The following is a 24558-nucleotide window of genomic DNA, read 5'->3' as shown; positions in this document are numbered from 1 at the left end:
CACTAAAATCACCAATTATTAAAGCTTCCACATCCTTCCCTATTCACACTCTTCCTCGTCCATCATCATGTTTCATTACTTATTTCTATCACCAAGTCTTTCATTCAGTTGCCTTCCTCCATGCTCTCTCCCCATTGGTTCCCTACCTTTGTGCCCATATGTGGTTCAGGTTGGAGGTCTCACTGCTTCCCTTGCAGTCACGTGAATTTTATGTAACTCCTCTTACACAATAAGTCCAGCAGTATCACTTTGAGGGGTAAGGCTCGTGAGGTGCACGTCTGTTAAAGATATTTGGCCCCAGTTTCGCAGAAATCAGAGTTCACTGCGTGTCATTGGGAATTGTGGGAACCAGACACGGCTAACTGGATCTCCCACCAGCATGTTTTTGTTTCACAGTGAGCGTGACGTCCAGGAACGGTGAGTGACGGTTAGAGGTTGAAAAACAAAAACAAAAGTGCCCCTTATCTTTGCTTTTGGAGAAACAAGGAGGATACTGCAGAGGTTATGAGCAAAGACAAGACGGTTAAAGTACTGTTAAAAGGGAAAGAGGCTGTCAGTGATAATACAGTAACCTTTGTTTGAAATCACCTGATTGCTTTGGCAAGAAAAACAATAAAGAAGACATTCTGCTCATATTTAAGGTCATATCAGTATGTAGTGTCTCTACTTTAAAGAGTCCTCTCCTGCTGATGTTTAGGTGTATATCAGTATGTAGTGTCTCTACTTTAAAGAGTCCTCTCCTGCTGATGTTCAGGTGTATATCAGTATGTAGTGTCTCTACTTTAAAGAGTCCTCTCCTGCTGATGTTCAGGTGTATATCAGTATGTAGTGTCTCTACTTTAAAGAGTGCTCTCCTGCTGATGTTCAGGTGTATATCAGTATGTAGTGTCTCTACTTTAAAGAGTCCTCTCCTGCTGATGTTCAGGTGTATATCAGTATGTAGTGTCTCTACTTTAAAGAGTGCTCTCCTGCTGATGTTCAGGTGTATATCAGTATGTAGTGTCTCTACTTTAAAGAGTCCTCTCCTGCTGATGTTCAGGTGTATATCAGTATGTAGTGTCTCTACTTTAAAGAGTCCTCTCCTGCTGATGTTCAGGTGTATATCAGTATGTAGTGTCTCTACTTTAAAGAGTCCTCTCCTGCTGATGTTCAGGTGTATATCAGTATGTAGTGGCTCTACTTTAAAGAGTCCTCTCCTGCTGATGTTCAGGTGTATATCAGTATGTCTCTACTTTAAAGAGTCCTCTCCTGCTGATGTTCAGTTGTATATCAGTATGTAGTGTCTCTACTTTAAAGAGTTCTCTCCTGCTGATGTTCAGGTGTATATCAGTATGTAGTGTCTCTACTTTAAAGAGTCCTCTCCTGCTGATGTTCAGGTGTATATCAGTATGTAGTGTCTCTACTGGGACATGTCTCCAAGCTTTAATGTTCAAAAAGCTCTTTATTTTTCTCATACTGCCTGTGCTGCAGCACCTTTTTTCACCCTCTGTCTGAAACCAGAGCCCAGTCTGCTCTGATTGGTTAGCTGGCCGGCTCTGTTGAGATCGGTCAACCGCTTAGAGATGTCCCGCCCCTTAACCTATCACGTGCAATGTGTTGGAGCACTAGCCAATAGAAGCACGGGTGTTACAAAGTGATGTCACTCTGTTACGAAGGTAAACAGAGGAGGCTAATGGAGGTGTTTCAGGCAGGGGGGGACTTTGGGATTTTAGCCTTTGCAGACCATTTACATGCACAAAAACCTAAAAAACACTACAGGAAATGAAACATCCCACAAGCAGAAAAGCTCTTCTTTATAGGAAAACCTAGAGGAATTGACTTCATTAACTTCGCTCTTAACAGCTTAAAGTACCAATATCCCTCTTTTATGTTAGGGGATAAAAAAATTAAAAAAATACCCACACAAGCAAACAAAGACAGTCTGGGAGTGGTCGACCTGCAGCGGGCCGGCGCCCTCCTCTGCGGCGCGGCTCAAAGCTAAATTCTTTGAAAAGGGAGGGAAGAAGGATAAAAGAGAAGTGGGAAGGTCTTCCTTCACTGACCCGTCTGTCTCACACTGGGATGTCTGGTTTTGTTGCCTGGGGAGGGGGGGGGGGGACGTCTCGCTCGCCTCTCAAATGGCCCCATGCCGGCCCTGGCGCTATTATAATGCTGATTATAACATTTTATAATGATGCTAGTGATACTGTTATTATATTTATACTGTTATCACTTGAGACAGAATAAACAATTATCCTTTAAACAATTATCCTTTTTTTTTCAACAAACATATCTATATCTATTCATACAAGATTCACTCAAACCCATAGAATATTAACTAATGTGTTACATCATGTCATTTACTTTATCATTGTATCTGCTTCCCGTAATGTTATACTCTGTATGTCTGTCCATTATGTCCCAAAAAAGAGCAAAGACCTCCTCAGTCATGTTGATCAAGCTCCCCCCCCCTGCATTCCCAGCTTTTGACCTAAAATGGCCTCCCTGGCACATTCAAGGAGCCGGGTTTCCTAGAAAGAGTTTAGGTTGGAAACCACTGTGTTCTTTTGGCAGCCCGAGCAGAGAGGGGCTGTGATTGTATCCCCCCCCCCCCCTCCCTCTCGTCTTCGCCACAGAAAGGACCCGTAATGAAAGACTCCTATTATTAGCTCGCTGGAAAAGCACACGGCCAAGAAACAAGCATATCACTTGCAGAATAATACACACACTTTCAGGAAGGAAACACACACTTAGACGCACATACACACAGTGACTCACACTTCCAAGAGTATTTGGTCTTGTAGTATCAATTAACATCATAGACAAAAAATCAGAGGCACACACACACACACACACACACACACACACACACACACACACACACACACACACACACACACACACACACACACACACACATACATAATCTCTGTCTCTTTCACACGGTTTAAAATGAAAAAGCAAACAATAGTAAAGGGGCAGTCTTTCCTTGGACACACAGGCAGGGGGAGTCCCAGTGTCCTAATAATGCCTTTAACAACAAAAACAGACACAGCGGGACATTTGACCGCCAATAACTCTGTCTACAATTCTCAGAAAAGTACAGTGGATGTGCTGTAAGGTACTGTACATAATGTATTCGCGTCTAATGACTTTCCATCACTGCTCTCTTTGTCTCCAGAGTTCATTGACCTGCACGCCATGCCTGAATACGATATTTCACTATGTGAGACCAACTTGGCCTTTTCCTTGTGCGAAAAAAATAGATTGTCTGGATTTGACCAAAGTTTATATTCAACATTTCTTTATGTTTTTGCTCTGATTTATATCAGTTATTATACAACTTCAATCACTCTCATCTTTCTCCGTGGCCAATGCTACACTCTTTCACAACATTTCGTGAAATCCAACAGTGGTTTTTTCTGTAATCCTGTTGACAAACAACATACATAACCTCCTTGATGGAGGTAATAATCACTGACAAACTGTCAGTGCAAGAGTTGCAATATCTGTGTTTTTGGTGCAAGGATTGTGATGGTTTGCTTAAATCAAAACTCATAGCCTACTTTTACTGCTTAAACAATGCAATGACAATAAGTTTCACAAGATGTATTACATTGTCAGAGCCATAGACTGTGGTAGGGAAGGGACGGGGAGACGCCATATTTTTGAGGTTTCAGTTTGAGGTGCCTGGATTCTTTTTAGAGAGAGTTATTATTATACGACCACAATCTCCCAAAAAAAATGTGTCTGCCTTTCAAATATCTATTATACGTTTATATATTAATGTAGCCTCTCATGGGCAGAACAGTGAAAAGTTAACGACGTGCATTAAATATCAACATTGTAATGATATGTATGTATAGCCTATTAGAACTGGTGTTTTTCTCCTAAAAGGACAGCAATGCCTTCACACAGCATACAGCTCACTAAAAAACCCTCTGAACTCCAAACATATTGGGTGGAAAATGTGTGTTTGTTCCTCAATTAGCCTCAGGAGGGGAGGGAAAGTAACTCTGTGTGTGAAAGGTCTGAATGATTGACAGCAGAAGTGTGTGTGCATGTTTGTGTCTACATGTGTGTGTGCATGGTGGTGCACTCTGCTGTAGCAGAACTGACATTAAGGTCTTTGAGCTTAAGGTCACATGGTTAATGGGACTACGATTTCCCAACACTGGTAACAAGCTGGTGGAGACACTCAGGGTTGAGTTTATCTGTTTCTGGAAGTCAAACATTATCCACGTTACAGTAATTACTCCGAGGCAGCATGACACTAGTGTGTGTGTGTGTTTGTGTTTGTGTGTGTGTGTGTGTGTGTGTGTGTGTGTGTGTGTGTGTGTGTGTGTGTGTGTGTGTGTGTGTGTGTGTGTGTGTGTGTGTGTGTGTGTGTGTGTGTGTGTGTGTGTGTGTGTGTGTGTGTGTGTGTGTGTGTGTGTGTGTGTGTGTGTGTGTGTGTGTGTGTGTGTGTGTGTGTGTGTGTGTGTGTGTGTAGCACGTGAGTTGTCACTATGGTGATGTGGAATACAGTCAGCAATCCTCTAAGATGTCTGGGAGAGTGTGTGTGTGTGTGTGTGTGTGTGTGTGTGTGTGTGTGTGTGTGTGTGTGTGTGTGTGTGTGTGTGTGTGTGTGTGTGTGTGTGTGTGTGTGTGTGTGTGTGTGTGTGTGTGTGTGTTTGATATTGTGGGGGTCTGCTCTCACGCCTCTCAGTTCAGCCAATCAAGAGCTGCATCTGGTTAATAGACAATATAGACAAAAAGGAAGATCCTCCTTCAACAACAACACCAACATGCATGTCTTAAAACATGTGTCAGCAGAGCTCAGAGACATGTTATAATTAAGGTCAACCAACCATTTCCTGATACAATCATTATAAGTTGATTTACTCACTGTACAAGTTCTTATTTGACAACATCAACACACATTTTAAAGCAGCTTCTGTGCATTCATTTGTAAGAACATGTCAGCTATTAATTGATGCCAGACCTAGGGTTGGTAAAATATTTTTGTTTGTTATTATATTGGTTGAATAACTATTTACATCCCAGCATCAGCCTGCCTGCCAGCTGCACACAGGATTGTAATGAAGGAATTCCCTCATGTTTCCTTTTGGTTCCTGAAACCAAAACACTGCTTGTATCAAAGGCCTGAAATAAAAGCTGTTTCATTCTCTGTGTGCCATATCATCATCTGATCCAGGAAGAACCAAGGCAGGCTAACATTCACTCTTAATATACCATGAACTCAAGCTAAGTGCATCCAAAACACATTTTGCCAAAATAAATTTCAGTTAACTTTAGTGGCGTTTCTTATTTTGCTGCACGTCTTGTTTTTATTATGTCCTGCCGCTTAATTCGAGCTGTTTCTACACAACAGGTCATATCATTCTCACTGATCTGGAAACTGTGAGTGTTGAAAGTGACCTCTGGTTTTGGTTTGTATCAAAAGTGAAAGAGCTCCACCTTAATATATAAACAGAGATTCCTGCAGAGATTCACACAGAGAGGCAGAGCAGAACTATATCTGTTTCACATTCCTCTTCAGCCTGGCATGTGTTCTCAACATAAACGTTCAAAAGTCTCCCTGCTGTCAGAAGGCGTACTATTTATTACAAGTACAGTCGCCGCCCTTTTGCTTGTGTCAGAGCGTTTGGTTGTGATTTGCGTGCACATGTGTTTCAGTGAGCCTCACCAGCTTTGCCCTCCCAGGCGAGCCCCAGCACGCCGCTGTAGTCTCTGTTGGTGAGCAGGTAGGACAGACAGTAGTTGCCCCAGTTGTTCTCAGAGTACAGACTCAGCAGCTTCTCAGGCCCGATGAACCGATGGTTCAGGGGGTCGTTTTGATCCTCCTCCGCCATCATCTGGAGAGAGACAGGCGCACTGTTTTACCAAAGATCTGTAAATGAGCTTACATGGCCTTAGGGCAGGGTATCACTTACAAATGAGCGATACTTGTACCAACAACCGATGCCAAAAGATAGATTTTTCTTAGATCCGGGCACAAAAAGGATATACTGCAGGTATTGCTGGATAAGTGGCGGAAGGTACATTTATTTAAAGTGGACCTATCATGCTATATTGAAAAAAAAATATTGTAGGGCCATACCTATACAAAACATGTCTGTGAAGTTTTTTGCGTAAAATACCAAACAGTTCACCCATTGTATCCATGCCTCATACTGCTCATACGCCTCTTTTGCAGCCCTGTTAAAGAAATGCGGATTTTGGGTCCTTAGCTTGAAAATAAAAAAAGAGGAGGCGGAGCTAATGCCTGATCAGAATTCTACCGGAGATAAAGTTAAATTCTGCTGTGATAAAACGCCATCCTGTTCTAAACCACATCAAGGATTATTTCTGAAACAGTATGGCGCTCAAATGCTTTTTCTCATGCAGGTTTATCACAAGGTGAGTTCCTTTTTTTATTTCCTGCTTTTTAAAACACACGTGCTCTTCAGTACAGGTTAGCTCTGAGTGTTAGCGAGGCTTGCTAATGTAAACAAAGACGAGATTACGTCCAAAACACGTCAGGCATTGTTTCTGATAGCAACTCTCTGTGGGTCCGCTGCCGATTTGACGTCAGATCGGCAGCAAATCTGTATCCGCTCGTTGTACACCCGTTTTTAAAATATTTGGGTGCGAAGGAAAAGAGAGAGGGTTTTATTTTCTGATGCTGCGTGAGTTCCCCGATGCACCGGGGTCACATATCTATGTATAAAAGACATCACAAAGTGAATTTTGCATGATAGGTCCCCTTTAAGTAGTGTCCTTAATGTATTTTTACTTACTTAAATATTCACATTTCCCAATACTTATAAATCTACTCTCATAGAATTCAGAGGAAAATGTTGACTTTTGACTCTTTTGACTTCTGACATTTGTCAGCTCGAGTTATTATGTAGATTTGATTCAGATGAATAATACTAATTGTAATCAACAAATAGTTCAAACTAATATTACATCTGTAGCATCACGTCATGTGTGTTCATTTGGCCAGGTTTTGTTTTGTTGTGTTATTTTGAATTTGCTTTTCCTTCTCGTTTCAGAGCCTTTTTAACTTCCTGTCATTGTGTGTTTTCCCGCCAGTGTGATTGTCAGCCCCCCCCCCCCTGATTGTGGCCACCTGTGTCCCATTACCTCTTGTATATATAGTCCTCGTGTCTCTTTGTCCTTTGCCTTTTCGTCTCGCTTCATGTGCAGAAATAAGAGCTAGCCTTTTGATGCCAACAACCTTTGAGTCAAGTTAATTTAGGCTTAAGGTTTTGCATTTAGCCTTTGCCATGCTTTGCCTCTGAAAGACTGATTTTGTTTTTGTACTTTGTTTTTTGAACTTTGTCTCAAGTGGTAGCGTTTGAGTCTTTGAGTCACGTTGCTAACAAAATCATTAATTTACAACTTAACCTGCAATATATAGAAAATACAGCTCCCCCTCTACCTGCTGCAAATACTTTTCTGAGTACTTTGTCCGCCACTGCGTTCATACATTTTGATTTTGTACTTACAAACCATTACACGCTCCTCTACAGCTATAACGTGTTGTTTTTGTCTTTTTAAATCATGTTGAAGTGAGAGCCTCTTACCCTTACTTTCTCACTGGTCAAAGAAGACATATAAGCACCAATTGAGACTTTAATATAATTATCTCGAGGCCATGACACATTGTGAAATAAGAATGAATTGGGTTAAAACCCAGATCACTGTTTTTATGGAGTTAAAGCAGACAAGCATTCAAAGTGTGTCATTGGTACAGTAGATGTGGCTCAATGGTGTGGTTGTTTGAGTGCAGAGGGGTCTTACTTTGAGGGATTTCACTTTGAAGTTGACCAGCTTGATTCCATCAAAGTCCACCTTGTCGTAGATGTCGTTCACAACACGGATGTAGGACGCAACCTGAGAAAAACATGTATTTAAGTGAGAAAACGGTTCATAAAAGCTTTGTGTTTCACGTTTACATGGACATAAATGCAACTTGACAAAACACTAGCAAATACAGATATAATATGTTCCTTAAATTGACAGCACACCTGAAGCATTAAGAAAAGTATACGGCAAATATATACAATCTTAGCATACTGACACAAACAGCCACCAATTGTTGTGACATTTCTGACCAAGATGTATTGAAAGTCTAAATTAATTTGCTTGCAAGAGCCTCTGCGGGGAAAATTAGTTTGAAACATGTGCTTTAGGTGAAAACACTCCCACAGTGTTATATATTAAGTACAGTACATTCAAACATCCCCAACAAAGTTTTAATTATGATCCATACATCTGTAAAGTGAGGCGGGGTGTTTTCAGTGTGGGATGTCCCATGTGAGGGTCTGAGTCTGAACATCAGGACAGGAACATCGAGTAGATCCCTAAATATTGAAAGCTTGGACACAGGAGACACTTGGTCCAGGTCATCGATGATTGACAGCAACATTTTGTCTCTTTACACCCAGAGATCATTAACATCGGGGCTTCACCTATAGTTTATTTTCTCAGCGGGTGCAACAAAGGTCACAAGGGACAACAACAAGTATGTGTGTGTGTGTGTGTGTGTGTGTGTGTGTGTGTGTGTGTGTGTGTGTGTGTGTGTGTGTGTGTGTGTGTGTGTGTGTGTGTGTGTGTGTGTGTGTGTGTTTTAAAGGTGGAAAGAATCTGAGGACGGACAGCAGGTGAAAGGCTAGTGTGAATAATAGTCAGTTAAGGACAGACTTACTTACGCAATTACTGACCTCACTTTGATCAGAAAGACATTAAATTAAAAAAAAGGACATATTGTAATTGTCCCGAACTGAGCCTGGATCGGATGCAAATGAGATCACATAAAACATCCCCAATAATTAAGGTCTTATCGAATGTCATAATAAAAACTGTTTATTTGTGTTAATTTAGAGGAAGTCCTAAAGGTATTTATGTTCTAGTTATGTCACTGGATTCCCACGTCAGTGTGTGGGCAACCTCAATATTAGGATCTCATGTGACCTCTGAGAAACTCTTTGTTCAGACAGAAACACTTCAACACACACACACACACACACACACACACACACACACACACACACACACACACACACACACACACACACACACACACACACACACACACACACACACACACACACACACACACACACACACACACACGTAAATCACCGTTATCTTTCCTATGTCACTGAGGCAATGCAGGCGCGCCGGCGGGAGAGCAGCTCTTGACCTGAATGTCGCGGTGAGTTCACCGCAGGTCAGCCAACATCAGCTCAGACAGGAAATCAAACATTCCTCCTCAAACAACTTCACATTTACTAATTCAGTTCCACATGTGCTGAAAGGGAGAATAAATCAAACTAATGATTTTCACTCCAATACCCCTCCTCAGTGACATTTCGCAGCACTGATAAGGTCAAAGGTCAAGAGCGCAGGACAAGGGTTGAAACTGTTTGACATTGAGGATGATAGCCACCAAATACTTCATGGAGTTCATTCATTTCAGAGGTGTCAAGTTATAAAGTACATTCTTTCAAGTAATTTATATTTAAAGAGGCCCTTTTATCCTTTTTGTGGTTCTCCCTCTCCTATAGTTTGTTATAAATGTTTTCGTGCATGTAAATGGTCTGAAAAGGCCAAAATCACAATTTCACCCCGGAGGGAGTTTCTCTCTCACATGAGTTTTGATGTCATACTGAAGGTACATACTGGATCGGCTAGGTGCAACTAAGGGAAGAACACGAGGTGACGGGTCCTGCTTATTTAACCTTGAGTACTGACCTCTATTCACCAGGCCTTTAAACCTGGCAGAGTCTTGTTTTTCCCAACGTGCCCCTGTGTACCTCCCCGGCAGCTGTGTGAGACCCTGGCATGTGGCGTCTCATTCAGCCTCAACAGCTCGGCCCTTTATTTAGTATTGTTGAATCTGTCACTGGTAAATAATGCACTACCTCAAAACAAATAGCTTTCCTCTAATTTCCTTATAGTCACAAGATGTGGTCGTTCGAAACGAAACCGGACAAAAAAAGCTTCGGTCATGATCAAAATGTTGCATTCCTCCAAAACTCTCCTTTAATCAGAGATTACATTTCTCTAGGACATTCGATAATGCCGTCTAACTGAGGTCACACTGCTCAGATTACAGAAGGTCAGTAAGATCAGCATTAAAACCTTATTAAATGAAATGTTCAATGTCCTTCTCTTGCACACTGTTTGGTACCACGACAAGATGTAGTGCCAAATGACGTCATTCGCATATATTGTTCCCTCGTTTCTATCAAGATAAGACTGAACAACTGGGAAATACATCAGGTCAACTGTGATTGCAGCAACGTGTACAGGACACCATATTCAGAGACAGGTTTAGGCTCGCTCAGTTCAGCAGAGGAAGTCCGGTTGATGTTCTAGAAAAGCTCTGCAGAACATTGTGTCCTCTGGAACATCAGGCAGCTCAGGTATCAGCAGCATGAAGCAGTGCTTCATGTTCTAGCTGGCATGAGCCTTTCCTTTGTTTGGATAACATAAGGGCACACAACCTGCACTTTAAACCTCAGTAACCTCTATATCTAGTCTATATTTGAGTCTTTTTTAGGTGTCTTAACCCCTTGACTTCCGCCAGAAGCACTCATACTGAGCTAAAGATTAACCCATGGTTAGACAAACAGTCTGTGTATCATGTGAAACATCATTCTTGTCTCAGTGAAAAGATACTCAAAAACGCAGACCTTCGCGAAAGGTCATTTCATTTGTGGGTCCGACCCATGATTTTGTCCAACTCAAATCTAAATGCACAGGGCTCTTCCTTGATTGATTTTCCCACTTACTTCTGTAAATAGTGACATCACTGTAACACTCGCGCTTCTATTGGCTAGCAGTCCAACACATTCTACGTGATATGCTAAGGGATGCGATTTGGTGGTTGACCAATCACAACAGAGCCGGCCAGCTAACCAATCAGAGCAGACTGGGCTCTGGTTTTAGACACAGGGGGAAAAGAGGTGCTGCAGCACAGGCAGTATGAGAAAAATCAAGAGCTTTATGAACATTAAAACATGGAGACATGTAGAGACACTACATACAGATATACACCTGAACATCAGCAGGAGAGGACTCTTTAAAGTAGAGACACTACATACAGATATACACCTGAACATCAGCAGGAGAGGACTCTTTAAAGTAGAGACACTACATACTGATACACACCTGAACATCAGCAGGAGAGGACTCTTTAAAGTAGAGACACTACATACTGATACACACCTGAACATCAGCAGGAGAGGACTCTTTAAAGTAGAGACACTACATACTGATATACACCTGAACATATGCAGGAGAGGACTCTTTAAAGTAGAGACACTACATATTGATATACACCTGAACATCAGCAGGAGAGGACTCTTTAAAGGAGAGACACTACATACTGATATACACCTGAACATCAGCAGGAGAGGACTCTTTAAAGTAGAGACACTACATATTGATATACACCTGAACATCAGCAGGAGAGGACTCTTTAAAGTAGAGACACTACATACTGATATACACCTGAACATCAGCGGGAGAGGACTCTTTAAAGTAGAGACACTACATACTGATATACACCTGAACATCAGCAGGAGAGGACTCTTTAAAGTAGAGACACTACATATTGATATACACCTGAACATATGCAGGAGAGGACTCTTTAAAGTAGAGACACTACATACTGATATACACCTGAACATCAGCAGGAGAGGACTCTTTAAAGTAGAGACACTACATACTGATATACACCTGAACATCAGCAGGAGAGGACTCTTTAAAGTAGAGACACTACATACTGATATGAACCTGAAGATCAGCAGAATATGTCCTCTTAGCACAAATGCCCTGTCTTGCAATGTAAACCATAGTGAAGCATGTGTGAAGATGCTAAAATGAATTGGACTCTCTCTTGGCCCATGCTCAACCTTTAAATCAAGTTGTATATAAATTGGGCCGGTAGCATTTCTGTAATCCTGCTGACAAACAGACAAACAAACCACACAACCGAAAACATGACCATCTTCGAGAATGCAATGGTGTTTAAAGACAGTTTTGAAGTGTTCACCTGAGCCACGACAGCATCTGCAGACTTGAACTTCTTGTAGTAAAGGTGATCTGCGTGAAGGTGCATCAGGCAGCTGTTCTTTGACTCATCCACTGTTCTCCTCGACCGGCTCACTGGCGCCTCCTGTAGGAGAAATGGCAGAAACACGAAAAAGGAAATAATTACCCTTGAGCAGATTTTAAAGGTGACTCGCTGTATACGACATAATAATAATCCTGGAAAATTCCCAGCATGCAATTGACCTTCCACTGAGATTTGGTTTATATTAATCCTGATTTCGCAGGTCAAGAACCTGGCTTATGAAAATACGTCAGTATAAATGAGCCGCCACGTGTCCCAGCGGGAAAGGGAACAGGAACACAGCATGGACGCTGTACTGAAAACAAACATCTGTTCAGACCATTTGATGACCAAACACTGGAAATGATCTTCACTGGCAGCTATGTTGTTAAAAATGGATCCATACTAATGTCCCGACGTCCATTGTTTACACTGTACCCTGGGAAAACAGCCCAGTCGGTCAAAAGTCACGGATCAATGGAGTACTCAAGGGGGAAATCAGCTAATAGACTTGGCAGATGTTTATTCTGTAATTAGCGTAAAGGTAATTGGGTTTGGAGGTAAAGAAGTTTAAGTCTGTAAAGATGCAGGTCGTCCTTTTTTGTTTTTTCTATGTCTACACATGTTTTGTTACTGTCATAGCATTGTGCTGGAAGTCAAATCAATCCTGAATGTAGCTCTTAGTGACTCAATCGGCTAAATCAAAGTGGCCAAACAAATGAATACGCTGATTGAAAAGGTCAGTCATGTTTACAAGTGAATCAGACAAACTGTTCTGGGTTAGGAGTTAATTTGCTATAAATGGGTTTTTGCAGAGGAGGACTCTTTTATGGGTAAGGACAGAAAAAGAAAGAAGGAGTGAGAGTGCGTCAGTGTTTGTGAGGTGATGTCTGAACTGTCATACCTCGTCGGCTCTGAGTCTTTGGGCGAGGACGTTCAGATGATCTGATCCACAGAAACCATCAGCGTCCGTTCTCATGGAAGGAAGGACTGCACAAAACAAACAGAAACACTCAGACACACATTCAGGATAAAAGAGAAGATGTCTTACTTATAACAATGAGAAGCATTTTAATATCTAACATTCAATATAAAATGTAAAAAGGTTAGAAAAATGTCAAAAGAACTATAATTTCACAGGAAGACTATAGGGGTAGATCAGGGGGGTCAAACTCAAATACACAGTGGGCCAAAATTAAAAAAATGGGTACTAGTCGAGGGACTGGTTCAATGTTTATTGCAAAACGTATTGAAATGAACTTATTGCACATATTAAACCTGGAACTAACAAAGCTTAAATTATTGCCTATAAAAACAACATTAAACATTAAATAATCAGTTGCATTCATTTCTTATGGCTCTATCTGCAGCTTTTCCAGAGTCATTTCTTATGATTACATTTTTCCACAGGCCAACAACAGCTTCAAAAAAACTATTTCCCTCAAAGAGAAAAACCAAGCATGCCCTGTTGTCGCAAGAAACAAAGTGCAGAAGGAAACATCCATTAAACTCAGTGTGCTGCTCTGGGATGCTAGTTCAGATACTTGGCATCTCATCTTGGGTGCAAGGTCATCAATGTTTGGGCTCAGGCTCTGAGCTGAGGAGACCCTCAGGATGGAGTGAAGGTGTGCGTGCAATATACCGGCGGGCCAGATCTAATAGTAATTAAAAATTATCCTGCGGGCCGAAATTAAATCCACCAAGGGCCTGATTTGGCCCCCGGGCCTTGAGTTTGAGGAATGTGAGAATTTGGTTAGGGGTATTGTCAAATGGAACAAACTACCAGGAACCTGGAGGTCCGCTGCTGCTGGGTAAACTATCACCTTACATCTGCTCACTGATATCACAGAGAGTGGCAAGTAGCTATTGGCTGAGATCCCATGTGTTTTTATTACATGTACCAAGTGCTAGGACTGTTTTAGGCACTAAAGCTTTTATGTGAGCATTTTGGTTCCCCTGCATCATTTTAAAGCACAGATTGATGAATTGATATTTGATACCCCTGGTACCTGTCTTTGTGAATAAGTTTGTAAATTGTACCCCTGTCATTATGTTGTATGTGTCCTTTTTGTTTTCTGTTACATGTGTAACCAATGTGCGGCAGGTCTCAATGGGATTTTTACCTGGATAAATAAAGGCGACAAACAAACAAACTCTCACTACTTTTAAATTCAGGCTGAAGGCTTTTCTTTTTGACGCTACTTTTAATTGAACTATTCCCATCTCACACTGCACTGTAAGTGTATTCATGTACCTATGTTATTCATGTTTCATTATCTTTGCCTTTTCATGTTTCTAATGTGTTTTATGCTCTTAATGTCTTTCATTTTTGTAAAGCACTTTGAATTGCCTTGTGTTGAAAAGTGCAATAAAAATAAACGTTGCCTTGCTTTTCCTTGCCTAACGCTTACTTGAGAGTTTTACGTTGAATTAGCTGATTTATATACAAAATCATTGATTAAACAGTATTGAGATGTGGATGGCAGAGTGTCAGCCTCAGTGGCGAACCGTGTCTATCACAACTGGACCTTCTGTACACACACACACACACACCCTCCGCCGCACAATAAAAAACGGCATATGAATTGCTTCGTAGCATTTATCTAGATCCTCTGTCTCGAGCCAGTTAACTAGCGGGCCTTCTAGAGTAGCCTGGAACCGAGGGAAACTGAAAGAATACGCCCATTGGCTACAAATCAATATATGATTGGTTGATCAAACTGTCAGTCCAAACGTACGCTCTCATTCAGTGCAACGGACAGGGCATTCGATCAAGGATGCCGAGTACCTTGGTTGAAGGATATTCTACCCAGAGACCCAGAACAAGATCTGATTGGTTGCTTTTTTTTCCTAACACAAAACCACTGAAATGCGTAGTGCATGGTCCGAGAAGGACAAACAAATCAACGTAACACTGTAATAGTACAGATCAACAACACAGATACGATTCTCATTTATTCATTTTATATACATTTTATTACATTTTATTTATATAATTAAATCGTTTTTTTGTTTGTTTTATCTGAGTGTTCCAGGGTATCCTCTGAATACCTTGAAGGCCCTGACGGTTCGCCGCTGGTCACCCTGCAAGAGAACAGCAAACAAGACCCCACCAAACACTTCAGTCACACACACAGATGCAGGGTGAAACCCACAGGAAAGCAAACACTGTCAATAGTAATTGTGTCCTTGAACATGTCTTTGATGTAGGCGCAAAGTGACCCAAATGACACCGTGTTCTCAAATAAATAATTACACAGATGTTAAACATAAGGTTTGGTACTTTAGTTGACCACTAATGTTCCTGTTTGTTGGAGCAAACAGGACGCTATTTTATGTGTTGAAACTAAATGTGCAAAAATGATTATTGATTGGGGAAGGAAATGCAGATTGGAACAGCCCAGGAATTACAGAAACTATCTCTGTCAGGGGACGAGATGTTTCCTGGGGCATTAACGACAAGAAGCGTCTATATGCTGAAGTAAAATGTTGTAAAATGTGCCAAAAAGGGTAAATTCCAGATAATACATGTCAAAGTTTTCTCTCTTAGTTTTCTCTCAATGAAAACATCCCCCCCTCTGTCATGAACCTTGGAGTGACCTTCAGTAGCACTTTTAAATTCGACAAGCAGGTCAGCACCGTAGTCAAATCCTGCTTTTTTAAAATAAGATTATTGGCCAAAACCAAGTCGTATTTATCTTTTAAAGACCTAGAAAGGGTTATTAACGCCTTTGTTACATCGAGACTGGACTATTGCAACACTCTGTACGTGGGTATGGACCAGGCCTCAATTAAACGCCTGCAGCTAGTCCAAAACGCAGCTGCACGTCTTCTGACTGGCCATAAAAAAAAGGTGACCACATCAACCCAATTCTGGCTTCCAATTCGGTTCCGAATTGATTTTAAACTCCTTTTATTTGTTTTCAAAGCCCTAAATGGGCTGACTCCAGCCTATACAGCTGAACTCCTCCATCGCTACACCCCAGCCAGAGCTTTAAGGTCTGCTGACCAGCTGTGTCTGATAGTGCCCAAGACCAGGCTCAAAACCCGAGGGCACCGAGCCTTCAGCTGGCCCCAGGCTCTGGAACACTCTGCCCCTCCATGTGAGGTCGGCCCAGACACCTTTGTTCCCTGGCCTTCTAGTCAGAGCGGAGTATTACACCTGACCTTTGTTACCTGTGTTTTTGTTTTTTATATTTCTGTTGTAAATTATTGTCTTTTATTGTGATTGTAGTAAAGTGTTTTTATTACATGTACAGCACTTTGCTTTTAAATGTGCTATATAAATAAAACTTGATTTGATTTGAAATAAAACAAGATGTTTCAATAAGAGCATTTGTGGTTTATTCTGATGTTTCCAAATGTCTTTCTTGAGATTTCAAGGTCTCGAGCCTCATGTTTAAAGTGAAGTAAACGTGCTGGGTCCTGTTTACTCAACGGGTGCACAAGGTCACATTTATTGCTTTATGACCACAGTCATAGGGAAGATAAAAGGATTGTTTCCTGTCGGATAACGTTTACTGCTTTCAGGATTAAAGATAGAAAAGTCAATGTTATTAATTCTATATCAACTTTTCCATGCAGAACGATCTTCATTTGTGACAAACCCAAAAGCAGAAAAATGCCAAAAATAAATGAAGGACCTAAAAAGTATGGAAGCTTTTTATCAGAGAACTAGAGTGAGGGGGAAGAGAGGTGCTGCAGCACAGGCAGTATGAGAAACATAAAGAGATTTTTGAACATTGAAGCATGAAGACATGTCCCAGTAGAGACACTACATACTGATGTGAACCTGAAAATGAGTAATATCAGGGTATATATGTAGAAATCTTGAAGTCAAATGTAATACCTTTCAAGACCTTTTTTAAGACCCCGCGGACACCTTGGATATACTGTAGGGCCTCTTGAATACAGTAAGTGCTGAAAATTCATTTAAATCAGCACCTTAGTGTCCAGCATGCCAGACAGAAGCATCCCGATATTCTCAGCCACCTTTTTATATAAAAAGAGGATCCACATTTGGAAATCAGCGATGAATGGGGGCCATAGGTCATTCTGTGGAACAGCTGTGATAGCGGCTGGTTTGATTTCACTCACTGTGCTTTGCAACAGCCCTGGGATGTCTGCCTCGTTCAGATTGTTGTAATATTTTTTTGATTGCAGCCGAGGGAGGCATTGCATTTGCATGTAATTGCCCGTCATGTTGCGCTGGCAAAACCACAACATTCCACAAAAAAGCAAGAGGGGCCCTGAGGACTTCAATGCAAAGAGTGCAGTGAGTTCATGGTCAGAGGCTGTGGGGAGTATGCAGCAGACTCTTTGGTTATCCCCTAATTCTAGTGTACAACAATGAGACTAATTAAAGAAAATGCAACTATTACAGTTACATTCATGTGAAAAACAATAGGGCTTTGGATTAGATAACTTACACATGACTTTATAATCACTTTCACATGCAACGTTTACAGTAATGTGAGAGTGACAGAATCAGGCAACGTTGTGCCAGTGAACTGGTGACCCAAAAGACCTTCAAGGGGGAATGCAAAGTGTGTGTGTGTGTGTGTGTGTGTGTGTGTGTGTGTGTGTGTGTGTGTGTGTGTGTGTGTGTGTGTGTGTGTGTGTGTGTGTGTGTGTGTGTGTGTGTGTGTGTGTGTGTGTGTGTGTGTGAAACACTCACACCAGTATAGTAACCCCCTGGATCTGACTTGTCGGGGACAAGCAACACATGATTGGATCACACCATCCTGCAACGGTCCTGCAGCCAATCACAACCAGTATTTCATTCTATACAAGGCCTGAGTGGGGGTGGGGGTCTAAATACTGGGCGTTGACTCATTGGAGGAATTAATACCAGACCTTTCTACTTGCCCATGTTCTCATTCTCTAGGCATCAGTTTCTGTCTTCACCTTCTCAATCACACTGAAGACGATTCATGTTTCTCGCCTGTGTTGCCAAATGTGCAAAAGATTATCAGCTTTGCCAATTCAAAAGCTAATAATCACGCTCCTTTAGCTGCCAAACTCTCAGTGAAAGACTAGGCTGGAAGAACAGGCTTTTCCCAATTGTAAAATCAGTGTCACATTTCAGTCCGGACTCACATTTCCCAGCAGTTACAAATTCATCAGTCATGTAAAACACAAAGCCAGAGCCTCTTAAATATCAATCCAGCTTTGAGTTTAAAACTGTTAAAGTATGTTTGAGCAACACACAATCACGGTCTACTGTATATTTCTACTTTTTAATCCTGCTTTAATTCAATTTTGAGATGTTTCAATTCTATTATTGTTTATTTCTACTCTTTAATTTCTACTTATGTGCAAAGCTTTGTTTTGTTTAGTTGTTTGTTATGCTGCTGCAATGCAAAAATGTCTCAATTTGGCATCAATAAAGTACCTCTTATCTTATCACAACATTATATTTATTTATTATTGAATCGGGGCTTTCTGCAGTTTGGTTTCTTGGGGGCGAGACATCACTTAAACGCTCAAATCAAGAGAAAATGTTCAAAAGCTGGGACCACCTACCCATGGGTACAAGCAAACACAAACTCTCTATCATTCCCTGCTGCTGCACAACAGTCTACGACAGGGGTGTCCAAACTACGGCCCGGCGGCCAAATGCGGACTATTTTGAATCGGCCCTTAGCTAATTCAATAAGTATAATAGACAAGCACAAATGAAACTTGTGCTTGTCTCATATTGTACTTCTTAAATACAAATGTAAACATATATTACAGAGTATAGTATTCATGTGTTAATAAGACAACTTTTCAAATAAATTCAGTCAATTAAAGTTGGAAAATTTTTCTAACAAATCTTAGTTGATAAGAAAAAAGCCCAATGACTTATTTACAAGCTTGAAATAAACCCTTCCTATTTCCCCTTATTGTAATCAATCTAAGGCTTCTGATGAGCTGCCAACACTCACAAGCATCACTTACCTACATTTGATTGATTTTGCTAACTTATAACTGAACTTATGAGGCAATATACCTCTAGTGAGTGGCCCAGCCCTTCATATATGTGTCTGTCTGTGCCCCCCCTGGTCTACGATATGCAGTTCATTGACAATTCTACGTTAATCTGTGAAAAATGTAAACTGCCACATACCCTTTTTGCCAATTGGCTTGACACAAACACACACCTGCGCACTTGACCTCCATGTCAAATGTTAGCCTTTAGGATAAAAACTGCAAATGCCAAAGGGTCAGGAAATGTTTGTAGACCATTGAGGCATGTCATCACACATTGAGTGTGATGACATGCCTCTTTCTAAAAGAGTAAATCTGCAGTTGGACATTAAGTCACAGCCTTAGTGCCCCAAGAGTGACCCTTTGGTCTCGCCAAATGCCCTCAAGTACCCTATTAGCTGGCTAGCTCAAGTGCAATATAACCCTAAACCTAAATATAACACTAAACTCACTCCCTGCTGCCCATGAGAGTCTGTGCACTCCACTTCAGTGATGACAGTCCATTGCTTGGATTGAACCTCTAATTTACTTAAGCACACGGCTCAAGTGATCTAACAAATAACAGGGTTCACACGCTTAGTGGGAGATTTTCTGTTTAGTCCAGATTTTACGCCTCATGTAGTCCACATATCCACATATCAACACGCATCCTCCCCTCTTTGGAGATAAAGCAGCTTTCCACTTAATCTGATTCTTAATGTCTGGGGACAATCACGCAACTGTAACAGCTGTTTCTCTAGCAATAATGCAAAGACTGATAAGCAACACAGAGAGTTCAGCCAAAGAGATATTTCTCAAATCCTCCTTGCTTGTGTAATTTATGGCAAAGAATACCATGACGAAATATATGATTGAAACTGAATATTTTACAGCTTTGTGTCTGTAGCTTTAAATATTACACACAATGTCCTTAATGTTACTAGAGAACTATACAATCACTTTCGGTTTGTTGTATACATTTATAGTCCTGGAGTTAACCATTAAGAGGTTTCCAGTAATTTTCCGTTGTTGTGTAACTCTTGATTTATCTCAAGGAAGTACTTGGTTAATAGTTAGCAATCTTTTAAGCTGTATTTTTCAGGCGAAGGTCACATAAACACACGGACACACATAAACACACACACATATGGACAGAGACGCCAAATGAATAAAGGGCCTTTCAAACAAAACCTTACTCTACTTTTACTTTACTTTTCTCTGTGCGGTTACTTAATATATAATTGATATGTGAATAAATTAACTGGATTTCTGTCACATAAAAGTGTTTCAGGATAAAATCTTTAATAATAATATCTACATATTTGAGACACATTAAGTGATATTACTGTACTTCTCAACTTTAAGTAAGTAAGTAAGTAAAGTAAGTTCAATGTAAAGTGCTTTTCACAGACATAGTCACAAAGTGCTTGACAAAACATTAAGACATCATAGGAATCATAAAAGAATAAATGACTACAGAAGCCACGTTAAGAAGTGCTAAGACCTAATGTTAAGGTCTTACATCATTACATTAATAAAGTGTCTTGTCCGGGGACACAACGACATGCTGACTGCAGCAGGATTCTAACTTGCTATCCTCTGATTCGAAGATCAGCGCACTAACTAGCACACTATCCCACTGAGCCACAGCCTCCCTACATCAGAACCCACATCATAATGGCGTTCTTCAGTTTTTGGTACTGCTTACCTTTAGTTTTTTTAATGTTTTAGTGATTCTGACAGTCATTTTACGTGATCATTTGTTGCAAAATAGCCACCAGGCTGTACTCTATTTCCCAGACCTCACAACACCCTACATCACAGAGGAGGGGGGGTCTTATATAACCTTTGTTGCCATCACACAACAACCGCAGGAAGTGGAAATACGCTCTGGAGTAAAAGCATTATGTCAGCCCCAAGGTGTCCTATTTTAACTTTTGTACTAAAGCATTGATTGTTTATTGAAATATCAGGTGCCAAATTATTCACAGTTTCCTGCAGATATGTGAATGAAAGGTCAGGATGTTATCAGCGGCAACATTATCTCATGTAAAGGATGTCATGAATGTTTTTTTTTTTAAAGCAGGAGGTGTAGGGAGGAAGCCAGCCATCAAGTCTGTGTAGACCAAACGATAAATACAGATGGGATTTTGGCACAATCGGAACAGTTTCGAGGAAGATGCATTCTTGGAACATAATCACATTCCCATGCAATTGTTAATGTGTAGCCAGAGAAACACACACAGGAAGAAATACTCCTGCACGGATTTATCAACACACGCAATATCTGACAGCACTCAGTGATGGTGACCGCCATCTGGACAAAGCACATCATTAATCAACTAGGAATTGTTTCCACCATAGTATTTTGGAAAGACCATGGTGGGAAGTAGTGGACTACAAATACGTTGTCTCTGTACTTAAGTACATTTTTCATTTCATGTACAATTCATCCTAAAGCTGCATTCATGTTTCTATAGAGAGAGCAGCACTACATTTGTCATACAAGAAATATTTCAAATTTGACCTCCTTTACCACTGACTTCTCAATGCGCAACCAATCAGATAATATGTAGCGGCAGAGGAGGGAAGTAGTGGAGTACAAATATTTTGTTACTGTACTTAAGTACATTTTTCTGATATCAGTACTTTACTCCACTACTTATTTTTCTGATTACTTTTTACTTTTACTTCTTACATTTTGAACAGAAATACCTGTACTTTCTACTTCTTACATTTTGAACCCAAATACCTGTACTTTCTACTTCTTACATGTTGAACCCAAATACCTGTACTTTCTACTTCTTACATGTTGAACACAAATACCTGTACTTTCTACTTCTCACATGTTGAACACAAATACCTGTACTTTCTACTTCTTACATGTTGAACCCAAATACCTGTACTTTCTACTTCTTACATGTTGAACTCAAATACCTGTACTTTCTACTTCTTACATGTTGAACCCAAATACCTGTACTTTCTACTTCTTACATGTTGAACACAAATACCTGTACTTTCTACTTCTCACATGTTGAACTCAAATACCTGTACTTTCTACTTCTCCCATTTCCCAAACAGGCTGGTTCCTTTAGTTTGAATGTGTGTTTGGTGGCGTGATCATTATTATTTAGAGTCATTGCGTGCCTATTGATTTGAACACGATCCGTGTATCCATCATTTCCTGGTCTTCTCTAAAGAAGAGGGACCAATGAAAACGTTGTCATGTTGCCGTTGTTCAGCATGGAAACATTCATTAGCTAACAATGACATTATTGTTCTATTAATATAAAGGGAGGTCAGGTACTCTTTAAAACAGCTGCTAGTTATGGGTACTTTTCACTGAAGTACATTTCAAAGCCTCTTTACTTTGACCTGAGTAAAGAAGTTTAGTCAGTACTTTACAGTATTTTTAAACATGAGTATCTGTACTTCTACTTGAGTAAAGGATGTGTGTACTTTTGCCATCTCTGGGAAAGACATCTTAATACTTCTACCACCCCTGACTGTAGCTACCAGTTCCTCTCCCTCCTCTTCTTCTCCTTCTTCATACCTTCCCCTTTACTTCAGTCCTAATCTCTACTCCCTCTCCTTCAAAAGTCACACCATACTCGGATTATCTTTCCTTTGGCCTCAGCCCAGGAACACTGTTAACATCCCCCACAGCTCTGAATAGGTTCTAAGTGACTTTTGTTTGTACTACAGCTTGATGCTGTCAATATTATACAGATACAGTTTACTGTGTGGGAACAGAGCAATGAGGAAAGATACATTTAGCTGTAGTTGATGTCTACAAATGCACAATGTTGAGGGTTTGCTTACACAGGCAACTGTTAGTTAAATGGGAAGCTGATAGATAGATAGATAGATAGATAGATAGATAGATAGATAGATAGATAGATAGATAGATAGATAGATAGATAGATAGATAGATAGATAGATAGATAGATAGATAGATAGATAGATAGATAGATGGATGGATGGATAGATAGATAGATAGATAGATAGATAGATAGATAGATAGATAGATAGATATATAGACAGACAGATAGATAGATAGATAGATGGATAGATAGATTGATGGATGGATGGATAGATAGATAGATAGATAGACAGACAGATAGATAGATAGATAGATGGATGGATGGATGGATGGATAGATAGATAGATAGATAGATAGACAGACAGATAGATAGATAGATAGATAGATAGATAGATAGATAGATAGATAGATAGATAGATAGATAGATAGATAGATAGATAGATAGATAGATAGATAGATAGATAGATAGATAGATAGATAGATGGATAGATCATTGTCATTTGTTATCCTGCCAGTCACTAACAGACGATGTACTTGTTACTGTGAAACCATACGTTCACTGCAGTGAAGCCGTAAATGATCTTATAATCCATATTAACATTGCTGCTAGTGCTAAACTGAAAGAAATAAGACATAAGCGTTGGAACCGGAGGTGGGAAAAGGGGTTGTGTCAAAAAAGGTGAGGTCCTTAACTATAAATCCAAAGGTTGCTCACCCATGTCGTCCTCGTGGTAGATGATGGAGTGGTGGTCTGTGTGGGTGCTGGTGTATCTTTCCATTGGCTCTATATGATAGGTGCCGTTCTCTGTGTGGATGGTTCCCTCAAACTGACCCTGTAACACCGAGCCATGGCAGGCTGAACCATGTTCTCCTAAAAGACCAGGAGAGACAACATGTCAGAGGTCAAAGAAGTGAAAATAAACAGAGATAACTCACATATAGACACCGACAGACATAATACATTTAATTTAAAGTGACTTACAAGAAGTGCAACCAACCAAGCTGATATAAAATCAGAACAGCAATATGAGATAGAAATAAATTGACCTTTCCAAATGCTTTACTTTGATCTTCAAATAATAACAATCAATCAGGAATGTTTTACACAAACAGGTTTGTATCCAAATGTTTTATCCAGCTGTTTTACGGATGTCGAAACCTTAAAGGCTTTAAATAACTGTTGATGTTGTGTGTTTAAAGGCCTAATCAGTGGCGTAACTATCGACGGTGCAGCCGGTGCAACGGGGCCCAGAGCCAGCCAGGGGCCCATGCAAAAAAAATGTGGGACCCCAATGGCATTGACCGTTTCACGCAGTCTTCAAAGTAACCAAGCAACCTACATTTATTTGTAATTTGTCTGTCCAATGACCTTGCTCCCTTTCATGTCATGTGATACCTTGCGTGACGAGCGAGCCGTTTAATCAACCTGTACTGTACTGTAGCTAGCAGCAGCAAGTTCGGCAGCATTATAAAAAATGGAATAGCCTGCATTTATAATGTACAGCAAACCAAAGCACAAGAGCGGCGCTCAAAAGAGAAAGGACAAGAGAGAACAAGGAGATGTAACAGCTAAACTGACAAAATTAGACAGTATTTTTTGTCATACATCGTCCTCAAAATCGAGCGTTAACATTAGCAATGTTGACGTGCAGCGGGAGCTGGAGGCTAACGATAGCTCACCTGCCTCACC

The 24558-nt window shown here is 40.5% G+C and overlaps 1 protein-coding gene across 1 annotated transcript in view; it reads right to left on the bottom strand.

Moving 5' to 3' along the window:
- Window positions 1-23740, bottom strand: part of LOC307027099 (disintegrin and metalloproteinase domain-containing protein 10) — a gene marked incomplete at its 3' end in the record, with an annotated part of 35949 nt that extends 12209 nt beyond the window's left edge. Inside the window, exons 1-5 of the mRNA XM_079695300.1 lie at window positions 23584-23740; window positions 12999-13084; window positions 12035-12157; window positions 7771-7863; window positions 5669-5837 (exon numbers count right to left, since the gene is read on the bottom strand). Of these exons, the coding sequence (XP_079551426.1) occupies window positions 5669-5837; window positions 7771-7863; window positions 12035-12157; window positions 12999-13084; window positions 23584-23647 (535 nt within the window). The 5' untranslated portion in view covers window positions 23648-23740. The remainder of the gene's footprint in view (window positions 1-5668; window positions 5838-7770; window positions 7864-12034; window positions 12158-12998; window positions 13085-23583) is intronic.
- Between the last annotated feature and the right edge of the window lie 818 nt (window positions 23741-24558).

This window comes from Notothenia rossii, assembly GCF_949606895.1.
Source record: "Notothenia rossii genome assembly, contig: scaffold_345, whole genome shotgun sequence".
NCBI lineage: Eukaryota > Metazoa > Chordata > Actinopteri > Perciformes > Nototheniidae > Notothenia > Notothenia rossii.
This window is presented reverse-complemented; position numbering and strand designations above follow the sequence as displayed.